The sequence below is a fragment of the Amphiura filiformis genome, chromosome 9 (genome assembly GCF_039555335.1).
Source record: "Amphiura filiformis chromosome 9, Afil_fr2py, whole genome shotgun sequence".
NCBI classification, from domain to species: domain Eukaryota; kingdom Metazoa; phylum Echinodermata; class Ophiuroidea; order Amphilepidida; family Amphiuridae; genus Amphiura; species Amphiura filiformis.
In genome coordinates this window covers 47,623,163-47,642,759 of record NC_092636.1, presented here as the reverse complement: position 1 = coordinate 47,642,759, position 19,597 = coordinate 47,623,163, and the positions used below count along the sequence as shown (strand labels likewise).

Genomic DNA, 19,597 nt, shown 5'->3' with positions numbered 1-19,597 from the left:
GGGTACCGGCATTCTTAAATGCTGGGAAGGTAACAGACTCGCTGTAGAGGAGGTGTAGCGATCCCCCTATAGCAACATTACATGGAGGAGTCTGGCTCAATCGCCAATGAAAGAGAGATGGGCACTCTGATCACTGTTTATACAGGATCGTCTCCTTCACCTTTTTCATTATATTATCGTGTACCAAAACTTGTCAAACAGAGCCTTGAACTGGTTTGTTTTTGCTTCTACCATACTCTTTCTGGGAGGTTGCGCCACTCTGAAATCGCTCGGACTGAGAAGAAATTCTTCTTGCAGTTGCTGCCCTTCTTCAGTGCTAACGTCCCGGCTAACTTGTACAACTTGTAGTTGCTAGTTGTGTCCTCAGTACTTCTGCCTCTGGGTATTCAAGGTGAAGAGCTTCGTTGATGTAATCCTTCCCAGTCCTTTCATGATTTTGAATGCTCAATTTAACGTCTCTTCTTAGTCTCTTTTATTCCAAACTGTACAGCTTCATATCTTGTAATCTCTGGGTATAGCTCAGATGTCTAATGCTATAGTATTGTGGCTCTTCTTTGGGCTTTATTCATAATAATGTCTTTCTTGGGTTATAAGGACACCATGCTTGGACTGAGAACTCCAGGTGAGGACGGATATACTTTTTTGTAAAGCATTGTGAAGCCTTTCTTGTTGAAGTGCTTGAAGGTGCGCTTTATTACTCGTAAGCTGTTCATCGCCTTATTCGCCGTCTTTCCGCCTTCTGTAATTTACGGTCAGTCCAAGATCTTTCTCTTCTGTGCCATGTGGGATTAACAAAATAATTATGCTCGTCCCTACCCCACCCCGGGACCCCACCCCACATAAATTTGAATGCTTCCGCCGCCACTGATCACGAATGTCCTGAAGAGTACAGCCTGTAACGTGGCTATTTGGCTTTATGCAATTGATTGCTCATAATTCACTGATAAAACTGTGGTACGCTTTATATCTAAACCATAGAACATCGGAATTCCGTTCTCTTTATCTAATGGAGATGTAGCCACACCTGTAATGCTTTTATGGTATTTTATGACACACGGTCTGATAAAAACGACTTCAAAATATTTGTAATTTGTTTGCTACTCAACCTATGGACCTAGTGGTTTTGTACATCAATGAATGTAAACCTGAAAAATTCCGAACCTTTCCAACTTTGTTTTATAATAATTATTGGTAAAAACGTTGATAAAATATACTATACTATGTTGATAACTAAAACAGATTCAGAAAACTAGAACAAATAAAGTTTTAAAAACTTGATGATTATGCTATGATTGTGATTTTTTTCTTAGGAACTTGACTTATTCAAGTCGATTCATATCTCACATTTATGGCATCATTTTATAACACTGATACACACGGTATTGGTATGCTCATTTGCATAAAAGCTCATGAATGAAATCTGGTTGTATAGTGACTAGTCTTTGCCGGTTAATGCAACTTAGATTTAGTTGGCGGTAAGTTGAAACCACGTAATTACATAATTATTAGTGTAAACTTAATGAATTACATCTTCGTCAACTGTTCTTTTTCCTGTAAATTGTGTACGTATAAACTAGATGTATTCGTCGTACTAATTTCCTTGTGCGGTGACTCGAACTACGTTGTAGGCTGGTGCGACTACAGCGACTATAAAAGCATGCAGTATTATAGTCTACATTTTTCGTCTCTTCCACTGCAACTGACGTCGCGTTTTCGTTTTTTTTACAGCAACCTTTGGTGTTCGGCCTTGACTTTACGCTCGCGTGATTACTTTTACTCAGGGCTTTGAGGGGGGGCTTTATTCTCTTTCTCGGCGTTTTCTGCGGCGGAAGACACTGAAGAAAACTTTGGACACTGCGAACATTGGCGGTAAATTAGTCGGTGCGTCTGTCGCAAAGGGAATTTGCCTGAAAGACGTTGGCATATAACCTGGACTATACTGGTCTTTGATAAAGCTATATACATACATATCGCCAACATTTCACTTATTTCCCCCTAGTTTTGACGTCTTTAGTATTTAATTCTTAATTCTCTTCAGCCAGAAGCAAACAGACAAAATGGCCGTCACACGTGAGCATTGGGGTAGCAGGCTAGACTTCATCTTATCCTCAATGGGGTTTGCCATTGGTTTAGGAAATGTATGGAGATTTCCTTATTTGGCATATGAGAATGGAGGAGGTAAGTTTTTCTTTCAAACAAAAACTCATCATTATCATCATCAGAACTTCACAGTCAGAACTACAACATGATCAGCAACAAGCAATACAAACAAAGATACAGGGTGTCCCCCCAAAAAAATCAAGAACAAAAAACAACAGAACCTTTATTGCGCCTCTCTTTTTTCTATTTCTGAAAAGTGATTTTGATATTTTGATCGTTAGCTTTATTAAACTAAAACAATTATTTCAACCGGCTCACAACTTTTGAAAATGCCCTTTATAAGAAATGTACCCGTTTTCACTCTGTCCACGAACGAGGTTTGCCTAAATCAACGATAACATAAGGGTTCGGAACGCATTCACTAGTGTAATAAACGCCATTTAATCGGTATATTTAACATACAAAGACACTTTTTATTGGTGGGGGGGGGGGGCACCCTGTACGATAATACAAAATCATAATCGTGACATTTTGATTATTATTGTATCCATATTAAAGTGATAAGCATTCAATTTATTCGGTATACGATGCGGTATTCATCATATAAATTGTATTGCAAAGGTTTCGCTGCGGGACAAGCATAACTTCAAGCCTTTATCATCAGGATTAGCTCCGACTTCTTCAGGATAACCATTATTAGAAATTCTGCATGTAGCCTGTCCCTTCTACAGAGTATCATAATGGGCCGTCCTTTGCCCAATAATATGCAAGTATAGATTACCCCTTATACTTGATGCTCAGAAAAGAGTCGTTTACATAGTGCTCCAGTGTTACTTTCCTATATACTGAAGATTCGGTGGCTATGAAAAGAGCCGTTCAAGAGAACTGCCCCTTGTCCACTGAAGCAAATTGCATGGAATGAAATCAAATTTACCACCATTATTCTCTCTTCAGGTGCATTCCTTCTACCCTACCTTATCATGTTGTTCGTCATCGTCTTACCATTAGCTTTTATGGAAGTTTGCTTTGGCCAATTTGGAAGTCTTGGATGCATCAGTTCTTGGAGAATATCACCACTCTTTAAAGGTACGACAAACTATCATTTTGGAAAGATGGACTGAACACAAGGTCATGTGATGGCACATCTGCATGGCTGTATGACAAACTGGTAAACTAGTCATTCTCGAAGACTGCAATAATCAGTTTCTATTACCCCCAGATTGATAGAGCATGTAACCAGTAACCCGAAGGTCCCAAGATAAAATGTAGAATCGAGTTGGATTACGTTACAAGTCCTTGTAAGTTTTAGTTCTTTTTTACATATCTTTAATTCCCAAAGAATTTTGTCCCTGTCTTCGAGAATGACCAGCTTACCAGTTTGTCATACAATCAGGGTTATACCATCCAGCTGGGACATTAGATCTCATCAGATGACCTTGTACTCACTCCAGCTTTCCAGATTGACCTTCACCTGAGGCAATAGTCGTCAAATGTTGACAGTTGGTAACAGATAAAATATGACATGGTCAGGTTAAGGCGTCTGTAGAGCAATATGTGCTATGAGTGATTTTGTTCTCTTACATTATAGGTATCGGCTACGGTATGGTCATCTTGTCAGCTTTATTCTGTCTCTACTACAACATTATCATCGCGTATGCATTGTATTATATGTGTGCTTCATGTCAATCCACGTTGCCATGGGTGGGATGTAATAACACATGGAATACGGACGAGTGTTGGGAACCACCATCGAAGACCAAACCGGTGGATGGTGTAACACTAGAACCATCTCCGAGTCCGACTCCTACTTTGGATCCGAATGTGACTAGAGTATACGCGAGTGAAGAATATTGGAAGTAAGCAACGTTAATAAAGAAGCAAACAAACACAAGCAGACAGACAAATCTCACACCTGTTTTTCGTTCGCTTTAAGAAACGATAACAACATACGACGCTATCTTACAGCTGACCGCAGTACCCAGTCAGGAACACATGATTGATAAATTCGTATTAAATAAATGGCAATGTATAAAATCGTGGGCGCAGACATTACAAGACCAAAGTGGCAAATATGTAGATTTTATTTTTGCTATACAGACAAGAGAATTGAAATTTTTGAAGCAATTTCAAGAATTTTCCTTTAAAAATTTATTGCAAAAAGTCATGTATCTTATGGTCTGGTCCGTAATTGTTTTTGTTTTTTCAAAGAAATTTATTTATATTTACTTCTACGTAGGTATAAGGTATTGGATATGTCAGATGGGCTTCATGATCTTGGCAGCATCAAGTGGGATATCTTAGTATGTTTTATTGTCATGTGGATTGTTGTGTATCTTTGCATTATTAAGGGAGTCAAAACATCAGGAAAGGTAATAAAAAAATATTATTTATTTATTTATTTATTTATTTTTCATTTATTTATTTAGTTAGTTAGTTAGTTAGTTAGTTAGTTAGTTAGTTAGTTAGTTAGTTAGTTAGTTAGTTAGTTAGTTAGTTAGTTAGTTAGTTAGTTAGTTAGTTAGTTAGTTAGTTAGTTAGGTAGTTAGTTAGTTAGTTAGTTAGTTAGTTAGTTAGTTAGTTAGTTAGTTAGTTTAGTTATTTATTATTTAACCTGGGGTGACCAATCAATGCGCTGGCACTGTTCTCCCTTGGTTCCCAGGTGGCACAAGGCCATACATAATACACAAAACGACATTTAAAATATTATATCATACGATTGCACATATTACAACAAATTATTACATCAAGAGCAATACAATAAAAACACCATTTAAGGCATAGGTCATATGATTGCACATTACATCAAAATCATCAAGGAAATATACATAACAGTAGAGAAAAAGTTTTTTTAGTCAGTTAGTTAGTAGTTGTTTATTTTTCTTAATTATTCATGTATTGAATTTTTATTTAATTAATTATATCAATTAATCAACGATTACTTATAGCTCGTTTTATCAATTTATTTGATTATTTACTTATTTGTTAATCAATTTATTTGTTTGGTACCTTATTGGTACATTTGTTTATTTCTTACTTGTGCATCTATTTCTTTCTTCCAGGTAGTCTATGTTACGGTGACCTTCCCATATCTGGTGTTAGTTATATTGTTCTTCGTTGGTATATTTCAACCTGGTGCAGTCGACGGAATTCTTTATTTTATAACTCCAGATTTCACCAAACTAAAAAGCTCCAAGGTACAGTATGAAATAAATACTCCATGCCAGCCATAGATTCTCATTTCAAAAGGATATACTGATGATAATCCTTAAAGGGCTGTCAACTTTTTGGAATTATTTGACATGAGATGGGGCGTCACTGGAAGGAAATATTGTGCCGACTAAAATAGTAAATTGTCGATCACTGGCCATGATATTTTGTCGATGTGTCAGATTTTTCTACGCTTGCGTTAGGTTTTACTTAAAGCATTCAATTCCATAATTCATTAATATTATTACCTTTTGAATACTTGTTGTTTGAAATGGTGTTTGAAATAATTGTGTGATGGACATGTTAATGTAATCTTTATTTTACTTTGTTTTAACCTGGTTCTTGTCTTTAAACTCGGTTTAAGGTTTGGTTAGCAGCGGCTAACCAGGTTTTCTTTTCCTATGGAGTTGCTTGGGGGACGCATCACACGTTATCTAGTTACAATAAATTCCACAATGATTCCTATAGGTACGTATTATCAAAGTATATCAGTTAATCATCCATGTCACTTTTGAACCAATTTAAGAAGTGTTATTATTCTCAAATGTTGTACTGTTGCCATATCCAATACAGTCCTCTAGCTTATGAAAAATAGCCCTATATAAAACAAATTGTCGCACAAAGGCACAACTTTTTTCAAAGCATGCAAACCATATATTTTGCTGACATGCAAATAAGAATATTTCTCCACTGCCAGTGCTTAGACTACATTTTTATTTGATTTCCTGACACAGAAGGACTTGATTCGTACGACTTGTCACTGAAAAGACGCTGTCACAACTTGCACTCTTATGACACTTACACCGCCTTCTAATTTTGAATACAGCCAATTTCACGAGCATTTTGTAATGCATATGTAATGCCCGGGCACGGAAAAGGCACACTGCGAACAACATTGCCTTAACACGTTGAGACAACCCACTCACCACGTGCGCATGCACGTTTGCTCAAAGAGCAAAAAGTGGCGACAACTTGTGTTTCGCCGTTATACAGAGACCTACTACTAACATTAAAACCATGAAAAGTAGCATGAAGTATAATAGATACAAATACTAAAACTTAATAAAAAAATAATGCTGTTTTACACCTTTTTGTTTTTGTTACAGGGATGTATTTATAATCGTCATAGCCGGTGCTTTAACCAGCATCTTTGCAGGTTTTGTTATATTCAGTATTCTTGGGTTCATGTCGTATGACATTGGCGTACCGATAGAGAATGTCGTCGATGCAGGTATAAGAAATTTATAGGAACATAGGGAATTGAGAAAAATCTAAATGTGTAGATTCATAGATGGTCCAATTCTAGTCCAATTGACCAATTTCTCGTTTAATATCCCAAAGACTAAACGTTAAAAGTCAATTAATGACTTTGAATTAGTTATTTTTCGGGTATTGTGAAAAATTTAAAAATTGAACCTTGGATTATTCATCGGTACCAAAGCGAAATGTTTAGATTTTTTTACAACAGCCTCAAAACAATGGATGCGTAGTCATTAACCTCTAACTATATTCTACTATATTTCATATACTATAGAGAAAAGTATAATGTGATAAGTGATAATAATTATGTATAACCTTTACTGATTTTTAAGTATTTCGCCATCGAAATACTTTATTCAAGGCCGTATAAAATTAATATACTTTGGTTCTCGCCCCCCCCCCTCAATTTCTTGGATTTGTCAGTTTTATTTTCATTTTTCAAACAATTTAAGACTTTCGGATGGTTTAAAAGATCTTTAAACAGATTTTAATAGAGAACAGGGATCATTTCCAAGTCTTTGATGGTATGGTACTCTATATATGGGGTTTATCCCTCAGAATCTCAACCTCAAGCACTGTTGGTGAAAACCGAAAACTATAACAATGCTAACTTTACATTGGAGAAAAGAAGAAACCCCTTCCCCATCCCCAACACCTCCTCCCTCCTTCCCGCCCTGGACTTCCCTCCCATCAATTCACGAACAGTACGTTTTAACATATTTGTTAGTTTTATTTTGTTTGCATTTATTTTATTATATCCTTTTCTATTACATAGTAATTAATTTTAATATATTTTAATGCTGCAGGTCTTGGCCTTGCTTTCGTGGCTTATCCGGAAGCCATTTCAAGAATACCAGTTCCACAACTATGGTCATTCCTTTTCTTTCTTATGCTCATATCGCTTGGACTGGACAGCCAGGTTAGTTCATTCGATTTTCTAGCCTGGTGATCGTGGGTGCGAATCCCATGCTGGTGACTCTTTCTTTAAACTGCAGGCCCTATATACTTATGTGTGAGGAACCACCAAAGCAGATAGAAATCTTGTAAAAACAGTGGAATTGACTCAAAAACTGAACTCAAAATAAACAAAATCGCAAAACGAATGATCTGAACTAATTATTGAATAATAACCGCAGCCGTTTCTATATTTTTGACCATAGTTTGTCACAGTTGAGACTGTCATTACAGCATTTACGGATGAATTTGTTGATCGGGTGCCATGGTTACGTACCAAAAAACCGCTTACAATTTTAGCTATTTGTGTTCTGATGTTTTGTGCAGGATTAACGTTTACAACACAGGTGAGTATAGAAGGTCCACATTGCGCTATTCCTTTTAAAATCCACACTCCCCATGTGGAAGATTTTGGAAATATCTTCTACAGAGGGAGTATGAATTTCAAATGGAATGAACACATTTAGTAGATCCATTTGAACTTCATACACCCTCTGAGAAAGATTCAACCTGAATCTTCCAATGGGGGAGGGAGGAGTTTATAATGGAGCTGTTAATGTGATAATTCCATTTGAAATTCATACTCCCCCTGTGGAAAATATTTCCAAAATCTTCCACAGGGGTAGTGTGGGTTTTAAATGGAATAGCCCATTGCATGACTATTGTAAGTATGCTTAGTGACATTTGAAGCTATTAATGTTTTCGAAATAATTGTCCACAAAGTTTTAATAACATTTAAATGTCAGCTTATATAAAAATCATGAATACGATTTTAAAACGTAATTGTAAAATATTTTGGGCAAGCAGTTTTGCAAAATATTTTGTCAACTGTTAAATTCTGTTAGAATGTTTTGCATCGCGTTTTCAAGAATGTTTTATAAATGTTATTAAATTGTTTTTATACCCTTTAATTATATAATCCGATTTTTAAACCTTTTCTTTAAAACGTTGTGTGCTTGCTGCACTGTTAATCAAATGATCTTGAGTTGGCATTATTTAAAACTGTATAAGCAGAAAACTTGAGGCAACCTATACTATAAAACTGAGTTAACCCAACAAATAATTTCTCTGACTGTTCGAAAATAATTAAGCTCCACACCGTACACTAAACAATAATTACTCCAATGCACATTTTAATTGGCTCTAAACTTATAATGCATATATAAAGCAAAAATGCCAGTTAGAAAAAAATGGCCACTTGGAATACAAATTTCTAGTCAAATACTTCCCAAAGCTTCATACGAAACCAATGGATATTTTTTAAACACAAGGCTCAGAATGATGTCAAAAAAATCGTTACCAGTATTATGTTTGACTCATTTTTAAATCATTTGTATTTTTATAGGGTGGTATCTATATAATGACATTGTTTGACTGGTACTGCACTGGATATAGTGCAATGTTCTTCGGATTCTTGGAAATAGTAGTTATATCATATATTTATGGTAACGTATGATTCTAAAATATATTCTAAACAAATAGGTGGAAGGAATTGTCCTTAATATTTAGTATCCCTTTCGGTGTACCAAATGAGAAATATATCGATATATTTTGTTCCATATCGTAAGGTTATAAAGTGTAGATTGGAGCAACTTGATTTTGCGTTTTAATATGTAGAGATTGTCTAGTATTACGTATAGGCTAACAATTTATTATATTTCCAGTTCCGTGTTTTGTTGTAATTTATTTATTAAAAGGGCATTTCGTGATCCACAGCCTCATCCCCCCACTTTTCTCAAAAAAAGTTAAGATTTTTATATCACTGGAAACCTCTGGCTACATAATGTTTATGTACAAAATATTTCTTGCAGATTAATTCGTTTAGCAAAGATCCTGGGGGTCTTCGAAAAACAAATTACGGGGATGTGCCACGCAGAATTTCGGATGCTGACTTTCTCTATACCTACTTTTTGCTGTGTTTGCCACCCATCAGTATACCAATTTTTCACAAAAAACACCAAAAAAGCGCCAAAATTTGCCCTAATTGGGCGATTTTAGGGGCACTTTTTCCCAAATGCGCCCAATTGGGCGCATTGGTCTCCACTGAAAACCCACCCATCGATATACCAAAATTGCTGAAAAGGTACCCCAAAACCGTGGCACATCCCCGTATACCTTCAACCAGGGAGAACCCCCTCCGGGGCAAAGATATCGTAAAAATTTGAATTTCGTTCTGGTGCACCAGAACTTAATTACATTGTCTATGGAACAGTGTAATACACATAATCATGCATAACTCGCGAACGCAAAATCGGAATCAACTGAAATTTTGGGAATAGGTTTTTTCGTGGATATCTAATGAAAATGACATAAATAGAGGATGCTAGGATCACGAAATCCTCCTTTAATTGATTTTGTTGTTGTTCGTGATCCAGGATTGAATCGGTTTACAAAGGAGATCAAGATCATGGTTGGACACACGCCAGGTATCATATGGAAACTCATGTGGGGTCTTGTTACACCAGGGGTTATCTTGGTAAGAAATGATTAAAAACAAAAGTTTATCTTATTTTGGTCAACATTTGAAAACCGCAAATCTAAAAGAAAAATGACTTTCTTTATTTTAGGACAATAAGGCATAAAAAAAAATGTTTTGCCCTCTTACGTGTTAGTCTTAACTATATTTCAATCATACTTCCCTTCACATCATCAGACCAATAACAAAATTTGTTTATCCTCTATTTCTTATTCTTGGATTGATTTCACGATTGAAAAACACACAAGCAATCTTGTAAATGAAATGTAAAATGTATTTATGGATATCAAACTTTCACAGGTCCAAGAGATTGATTAAAACGCCAGCTTCAATTAAAAAATATACTTAAAGTATTATTTCTCTTCACTTTTTAAAGTAGTTACCAAAAAGGTTTTTTTTCTTGTTTAAAAAATATTTACCACAGAGTATACAATTCCTAACTGGTTTTTTTCGTCGACTAATATAATTATAATTGACTGAAGTAACTATAAGTTGATACAATCCGTCGTCTTTGTTCAATTTTATCTATCTTTTATTTTTTCAGTTCATATTTATCTACAGCCTTGTGGATTACACTGGGGCATACGTTATGGATTATGTCTTTCCACCCTGGGCTGAGGGGGTCGGCTGGGCATTAGTTCTGATGTCCGTTGTTCCATTCTTCATATATTTCATATATTATCTATGTTCATTGGATGGACCTTTTACTGTGGTAAGTACCAAGTAAATGACACGGTGTCAAATTTTAGTAAACTCTAACTCAGACTTGAACATTTCATACGTTCTGCATGCATGAAAATAATTCATAGCATTTTTTTGCACGAATGTAAAGTAAAGGTGCGCTTGGTAAATGAGCATTTACTTCAGGTGGTTTTACATTTCGACTGCTCAGCAGACTTGTAACGAGTCATGACTCGAGACTCGACTTTTCAAAAATGGAATGACTCGACTCGGATCTTGAAATTTTCCCCATAGAGATTGTACAGTGACTCGAGTCATTTGACTCGACTCGACTCGAGCTATTGCTATAAATGACTCGACTCGACCATGAAATGACATGACTCGTTACAACTCTGCTGCTCAGTGCCAGAAGTGGGTAAGTGCAATATATGCCCTGTGAACATTTGGCAATTTACACACAGTATGTTGCACTCATCTGCACATTACCGCTATTGCATGTGTAACGCATGGCAACTATTGCACTTACCCACTTCTTGAACTGGGCAGTTGATTTATGTCACTGATTTGCTTGTAAAATGTTCAAGTTGAAACTTTTCCCCAGATTCAATTTATCTAAAAAAACAGATAATTAAGTAAGAATAAAGTACATCTATTTAAGGTTGCTATGAACCTGGAATTATAGAAACTTTTGTTCCTCATTACTGCTAAATTGTTAGTCTAAAGTATATAAACATGTACATAATTTTAGAATGTAAAAACTTAAGCGGATCCAACTGTAACGTTAAATTTATGTAAAAATGTACAGCTTTAGAGAAAATCATAAAACACATTTTGATCAAAATTGTTTCGGCAACATAAAAAGAAAATCTTCAGTTGGCCTATGTTTTTTTTTCATTATTACTTTTAGAAAACTCACTCACTCACTCAGGTACCCGTCCTCATCATAAGATCTTAGTAGGCATTTTTTATATTTTTGAATTTTGACCAACTTAACAAAAATAATAGAAAATTTGGTCAAAATTGTATTTTTTATGATTTTCTACCAAGAAATTGAGCATTTTTGCAACCATTTTTGGTGAATATTTCTAAATGTTGGTTAAAATTTATTACAAAAATGCTTCACCAGATATCCTTTACATATCTATTTTTTTTGAAAATTAATAGGGGAAAACATTTTTACTCAATATTTTTTTTATGTTGTCCAAAACAATTTGGGTCAAAATCATACTTTTTTATGATTCTCTCCAAAACTAATTTTATTTTCAAAAACCTGACGTCATAGTATGATTTGCAAAGTTTTTCCATTTTAAATATTTATACTTTCATATACTTTAGACCAACAATTTTGCAGTAATGAGGCACAAATTCCAGTGTATATTTATATTAGCTTTGATCTTTTTGTAATAGCGCTTTAATAAGCTCTTTATGTGTGTATGTAAACCAACCTTTTAAGGTATATAAGACACTGAAGAATAGAACTTTGGTGGATGCCAAACTACACCTAGAAAATGGTTTCAAATTTGGGCAATGTTACACCATTCCTTTTCTTGGTCGAAATTTATTCTTTCCATCGATTCGGTCAAGGAAGAAAAAAAGTCATCCTTGGCCATGCTTTGAACCTGCCGACCCCTAAGTTTCTAGCATTCTTTCTTTTTATTCCATACAGCGATTGAAGACTGCCATAACGCCATTACCAGAATGGGGGCCAGCTAGAAATGAGAACCGTATAGAGGCTGGGTATACACCTATCCCTGGCTGGGGAAAGAAGTCACGAGATGACATTATAGATGGATATGCTAACGAAGGATTTTATGATGTAGAACTTGCGCAAAAGGATGACACGGTAGATGGACATGCTAACGAAGGATTTGATGATATAGAACTAGCGCAGAAGGAGGGCAGCACTAGTTCTAAAGATGAACATGATGTAGCAACTGAATGAGTGAGAATTAGACTGTGGCATGCATTGCTGTCTTTGATTTGATATACTGCTTAATTGTTGGTCTAAAGTAAATAGTTAGAATGGCAAAGTCATGTTGAATAACTGCTAAATTTGTTGGTCTAAAGTATAGTTAGAATGGCAAAGACATGTTGAATTCCATTTGGTGAATTTGATCAAAATAAAAATAAATAAAATAAGAAACATGGCCTAGATATTTTATATCTAGTTTTTGAATACAAATTTTTAGAAAATTAATGACGAATTTGTTTGTTATGTGACACGAAAGAAAAAATCTGGGTCACAATCTGCATGATCTGTTTTTTGGTATTTTCACCAAAACTGAGCATTTTTGCCCAAATTTGACCTCACGCACAGATGAATTTGACAAATCTCTGCCATTCTAAATATCTATACTTTTATATACCTTAGACAAACAGTTTAGTAGTTATGAGGCCCAAAAGTTTCCATGTAATTCCATGGTTATTAGACGAACCTTTTGCAACTTCTTTATTCATGTATATTTCTTTATTTCATTTTTACCCATTAATGCATAGAAAAATAATAATAATAAAACAACGTGTTTGATGGTTTACAAGTACTACTTTTGTCTTTCAGATACATTTATTGTACATTATATTTATAGACACTGGTGAATTTTTTACTTTTTTCCTCACTGACGTAGCGTGTGTCATCATATTGGGGGAGGGGCACCGACCATGATGGAGGGGGGGGGGTACCGGGACTGATTGGGGGGGCATAAGTCGTCGTTCGGCAATTTTCCTATGGGATTTTCTAAAATTTCAGATCGATTGGTGGGCATGTGCCCCCGTACCCCTATGACGCTACCCAATTGACTCTCCTTATATTTATTTATTTATGTGATCCTTTAAAGTTTAATCTATCAACACAAACAATATTATTTTACTATCAACACAAACGATATCAACATCAACACATTCAAAATTAGCATACATTTTAACATTTAAAGCTGTTGTTTCCGTGTGTTGTCAAAGGTCACTATTTTTGTTTTAAATATCTTATTTTATACTGCATGACATATGCTATCTTCAGTAGATAGCATTAACGATTGATTTTCACTGAAATTCTTTTGAAAGTTTTCCAATGTCGAATGATGATGTATAAACATGTGTTTGTCTGTCAGTGTTTTCTTGTCATGATTGTGTTACGTTTTCAATTTGTAAGCTTTTATTTCACTCCGTTTCAGCTTTGGCGGGCTATTTTAAGAACAGCAGACGACAAAATGGCGGATATGACCATACCATTAATGATTAAGACGCATGCGCTACACGTAGTGTAAGCTATATATATATAGCTTTATATACAGCTTTAATAAATTCACGATTTATTAATTACACGCTGATTACATTTTGACTTCGAGGATTTAATTAGAAAATAAATTAACACATTGAATACAATTGAATCATTTAAGATATAATTATTAGGTTAACATTTTAAAATTTAGAATTAACTATTGTAAAAACGCTGAATTCCCACATAAAGATCATAGTGTTACTGCTCTGAGATATTTTTCCAATACTCTATGCATGAAATTAGATTTTGTAATGGCAATTTTAAAATGCTGCATGCACTGCGCGGTACACTAACACGTATGTGGGAATTGAAATTATATATTGAACGATAGATAACCTTAACGTGCATACATTATTCAATCTCGTCGGAGCACAGCGCACTGACTCACAGGGTCAGATGCATATTAAATGAACCTCTTATACAAGCCTCTCAATATGATATTAAAAATAACAGACTGCTATTAATAATAAAACATGTTATTTTAATGAATTTGATGAAAAAATATATATTATCAGCCTTTGTAAAATTATTTGAAATAATACAATTATAAATGAAACATTATTTTAAATTTTTTACATCTAATTAAAATGCTTATGTAGAGAGGAGATTGCAATTGATTTTTTTCTGTTTTGCAAATATAGTTATCCTTCGCCTATTGTAAATTGATGCTTAAGAAAGGAGCTTTTGCAAAGCTGAGCACCGTTTCGTGTGTGTACGCCATTTTGTACATCTACGGTAGATAGCAATATAGTCATCCGTGCACTATGGCGGCTTCATCTGCAGCAATTGAAGAAGATTCGCTTAAATCTAGCATTAACGAGCAACTCGAGTGTGCTATATGTCACGATAGACTACGAGAGCCTCGCGATCTGGACTGCTCACACACTTTCTGCAGAGAATGTCTGGTACAATACGCTAAATCTATGAAGTTCAAGGGGCGATGTTATGTCCAATGTGTCGTAATACAACGCCTATTCCAGTAGGCGGTATCGCAGCTTTAAAGTCTAATATACTGCTGCGTAATCTAATAGAATCGTTAGCAAGTCCTGAAGATGCTCGATCTCCGAAGAAACATGCCGTGACAACGCTTGCCGAGCATAAAACATGCGCTATACATCACGGTGTACCAAGGGATATATATTGCGAGACATGTAACGTCGTGATATGTGGACGATGTATCGGTGCTGGACATTGTGCTACAGGACACAGACATCTAAAACTTCACTACAGAGCTGAACAGAAACGAATGTCCATGCAGACACTCGCGTGGTTATCTGAACTGAAACTTACTGATATTGATAACGTCAACAAGGAGTTAGACATTATACAGTGTCAGTTGAAAGCTCACCGCAAAAATAGGGTGTCCGAGATTAACATGCAAGCTAAAGACATGGTGGATAGTATTATCAACGAGCAAGAACGGCTTATACAAGAAGTTGAAGAGACTGCCGATGCGTCAGAAAAGTCTGTCGAATCAGCAAGAACACGTCTGACAGAAATGAAGGTGTCTATAGAGCAGTCGAATAAGACTATAGATGATGTGGTTTCTAGATATGATGATGAAAGTATATCTTTGATGCAATCCGATCTTAACAATACACTGAAAGATCTTCACTCAGCTCATCTGGTTGAGCCAATGGTAGGCATTGCAACTCATGAGTTTCAGAAAGGCAATCCTGAAGTGTTCTTAGGACATCTGACGGAGACTATCGAGAGTCTTCAAGTGGTCACTCAACATGACCATCAACCTGAAGATCTGGTATCAGAATGGGAGGAGATCGCTGTCATCAGTGGAGGTGTCCACGGATTAGCGTTGAGTCATGACGGCAACACTCTAGCAGTACTAGATGTTAATACCATCAAGCTATACAATATAGCGATGGATGGTGTCCTGATTCGGAAATTTGACACATGTAAAGGTTTATGTCGTAGTAAATCTGGTGTTAAATTCCTTGCGAATGGCAACATCGTTACTATCAGCAATCGAGCTACGAAGGTTACTATATTTAACATCAATGGCACGTTATGCGACGAATTCATGACGCTTTGTGAAAGTGATCCTAAAGACACGAGAGTAAGACTGGATTGCCTTGATGTTGATCGCAAGAACCAAATCGTAGTTGGTGACGGTATTCGTCGAGTGGTTACCATCCACAAGGAAGATGGTACATACGTGCAACAACTAACAGTGACTATTGAACCGAACTTCATTGCCGTTAGTAGGAAGGACCTCATTGCCGTTAGTCAGGCCATTCATGAGATTCAAGTCATTGACTACATGGGAAATCTACTATTTAATTTGAACAGAGCTACGTGCAGATTGGACAAAGATGGCGACTATCTATCCCCGAAGGATATATGCTTTGATAACGAATCAAAGACACTGTATGTATATAACCAATTCCTCTTTAGCGCCTTTGTTTTCATGTTCAGCGTTCCTGGTGGCGAGTACAAAGGGAGAGTTTTGGAAGGAGGATCAGGAGGAGCTATGAGCTTCTCCGAAGATGCTTCTAGACTTGCAGTGGCATACATGTCGAAGGTAGCTGTGTTTCAGAGGCCTCAGAAGAGAAGTGACAATACTAGCAAGTAAATTGCAACCGGCGGTAACCACATCTCCCCCATACAAACACACCAGTCCCCCTCCTACCACCATCCAACAAAAAGTCATTAAGGGGGTAAGGTTTAAACTTATATAGAAGAGAGGCAAACCCAAAGAGTTCGTGTCATTCAAAGCCCCAACTTTGCGCACTTGGTCCGTGAAGTCCACATTATATACTCTCTGTGTGAGTGGAAGAGGCCTAACGGATTGTGGATTGAGCCATTGTGGATCTTTTAGCAAAATGATTCTAATGTATCGCAATGGCAAAGGAATTAAATAACCAACATTTTACGGTATGAATCGGCACAAAATTATGTTGTTTATAATAGCAAATTTGATGTGATAACAAGATGAACATGACAAAATTATTCTTGAAGATATTCATCAGGACTGTTCACGATAAATTGTTACTTGTAATTTCTTACAGCTAGTCCAATAAAATTCCACTTCCACTTACGTTTTGAAAACTGACAGTTTTCTCAATCAATGCTATTGTTGCAATGACGATCGGTATACAGCTGATGATTTCTGCTGCTTGGCAACGGAGTTGCTAGTCCGTTGCTAGTTGATTTTTCTTCAATTATCAGATCGTCAAAGACGTGACTCAAGTTGTACCGTATTGCCCCTCGTCTCGGACGGACTAGTTGTAAAAACTTACAAATCATAAGTGATAAAATTGTTGCTTATGTGCGTGGAACGTTGAACAGCTGCACCTGACCTGATAGTGGTTTGTCTTAATGGCTTATTCCAGCTACAATCTATACTCCCTTTGAAAGACATCCATAAATCTTCCACACAGGGAGTGTGGATTTCAAATGGGGTTACCTGAATGGGGGACTCCATTTGAAATCTACACCCCCTGTATGGGAGATTAATGTCATGTCTATTATGGTGTATGGAATTCAACTCGAATAGCCCAATATGCACACTTAGCAACATTATGCCAAAAGGTTCTTAATTATTTTGTCCTATTTGGAGAACCCTCGATGGTTCTTAGAAGTATACATAAAAGGGTCAGTCTTTGAGAACCTTTTGATGGTTCACAGAACCATAAAATATCATTTACCCTTTGTGAGAGTTTTCCTGTAGGACACTTGTTTAATAATCGAATATCGAATTGGCACCTTTTTGCTTAGAATGTGAGCAATTTATGACATGATTTTATTATACTACATGTATAATACAAGGCATTCAAGCAGAACAGATAGCCGCACTTCTCAAAGATCGATGTGCATGGAGAAATCTTGTAGTCGCCTGCTCCGCAGCTGGAAGGATGATGATGACGATGATACGTGACTATACTATAGCAGCCATTGAAGGTTACACCATAAATAATTCACAATTAAACAATTTGTACCTGAACACTATGCAAATTAACATGACACCATCGTAAGTCATCATATTGAACTATGCTCATTGTATAATTTGTATTAATTGTCTTAAGGCTGAAACAATTAAGTATTAATTAACTACAGGTATAGGCCTATGTAGTCGGATAACGTTCTATTTTTTTCTATAAAAAGGAGAGACCTATATAATTAGGCTGATTAGTCAATTATAACCAATGAAACACTCTATTCATTCCTCCCACTACATTATAATTGCTAGTTATGTTTCATTCCTTGTATTCAGTACTATGTATCATCCGCACCAACATTTATCATGTTTATATTCAGCTATATTCAGCTTATAGGTGTGACCCGCGATAAATGCGCATTGGGTAGATTTTCAAAAGATGTTGTCATAATTGAATTAGATAGTTATATGCATTGTCTTAAACCTTTTGTTACTCACTACATTTATGTTCTCTTTAATAACCAATTATTATCAAAATTAACATTAAAATAATGAGTAAACTCTTAGCCTCTACCAGATTTGATATGTTTGAATTGCGTGACTGTCATGGTAAGAAAACATGCAAAATAACACATTTTGGCAAATTTTCCATCAAAATGCAAAATGACGTATGTTTCGTTTAGCATGCATAATTGGACAAATGTTTTATGATATTTCTAATCCCAAAAACCAATGGCTGATCGTCTTAAGACGAGACGAAAGAAAGCATTTTTCTCACCATAATTTGACACAAAGTATAGGCTGTATTTAAGCTCTTAGAAGACTCCCATCAAGACAAAGTTGAGTTTTACCTCAGAAAACTGTCAAGTTTTTCTGTTTCTCATCGAGAGTGATTCGATACCGAACTTAAACCATGGAAATAGTAGATCTACTATACATTTCCATGCTTACATAGTTAGGACATTCGCTAGCGTCGAGGATAATAATACGGATGTCCAGAACTAACATTATTCAGGGATATCAGAAGACTTATATAGATGACGTTATAGCTGTTTTCCATAATATAAATACCCAATAGCGTTGTGAAAAGTATTATACTGTAAAAGTCCCAAGAATGTATTATAATAAAGGAATTTTCTTATAGTAAAATGCAAGAGTAGCTAAATAGGAATGTCATTTATTTTGCAAGATCTTGATGTATTGTCGATAATAGTGTTTCCCATTGTTTATATAAAATTGCGAGGCTTGATCATAATAATTACATCAATATCCCACATGTCATGCAATGAATAGAATGTTGCTTTATATAAAGCATTTTGATGTTGATATATTATAAAATTTGCACAAGTTATACATATTATCATATTATATAGTTATTATTAATTATCTCTAAGCATAATATATGAAATTAATCAAGTTTATTGTTTACATTCAAATATTCAAGCAATTATATGTGTTTGTTCAATTAATTCCGTTGATGTATTTTTATATTAAAAACAAGATCTACCAATTAGTATTTGATTGTGTAATCTACCTTCTTATAGCCTCATTAAGTATGTAAATTGTTGTACAACATGCATAATATGCAGCGCATGATGCCTTTAATGAATACCTTTGTGTTGGCCTAATTGGCTTTTAACGACACATATTCTATGGTTGTTGTTGAACGAACGGAGCAGGGTAATATGGATGGCGGAAACCTATGGATGGCGGAAACCTTCAAAATACGCCTAAGAATACGCCTAAGAAT

General features: G+C 35.6%; 1 protein-coding gene across 1 annotated transcript; it reads left to right on the top strand.

Moving 5' to 3' along the window:
* Nucleotides 1–2,057: 2,057 nt before the first annotated feature.
* On the top strand, nucleotides 2,058–13,160 carry LOC140160110 (sodium- and chloride-dependent glycine transporter 1-like). Its single transcript, XM_072183387.1, has 13 exons — nucleotides 2,058–2,178; nucleotides 3,055–3,186; nucleotides 3,689–3,956; nucleotides 4,337–4,469; nucleotides 5,160–5,294; nucleotides 5,672–5,775; nucleotides 6,414–6,538; nucleotides 7,374–7,486; nucleotides 7,728–7,868; nucleotides 8,867–8,966; nucleotides 9,897–9,997; nucleotides 10,542–10,709; nucleotides 12,345–13,160. Exons 1-13 carry the CDS (start codon nucleotides 2,058–2,060, stop codon nucleotides 12,618–12,620), a joined length of 1,917 nt encoding a protein of 638 aa, XP_072039488.1. The 3' UTR covers nucleotides 12,621–13,160.
* Nucleotides 13,161–19,597: the final 6,437 nt, after the last annotated feature.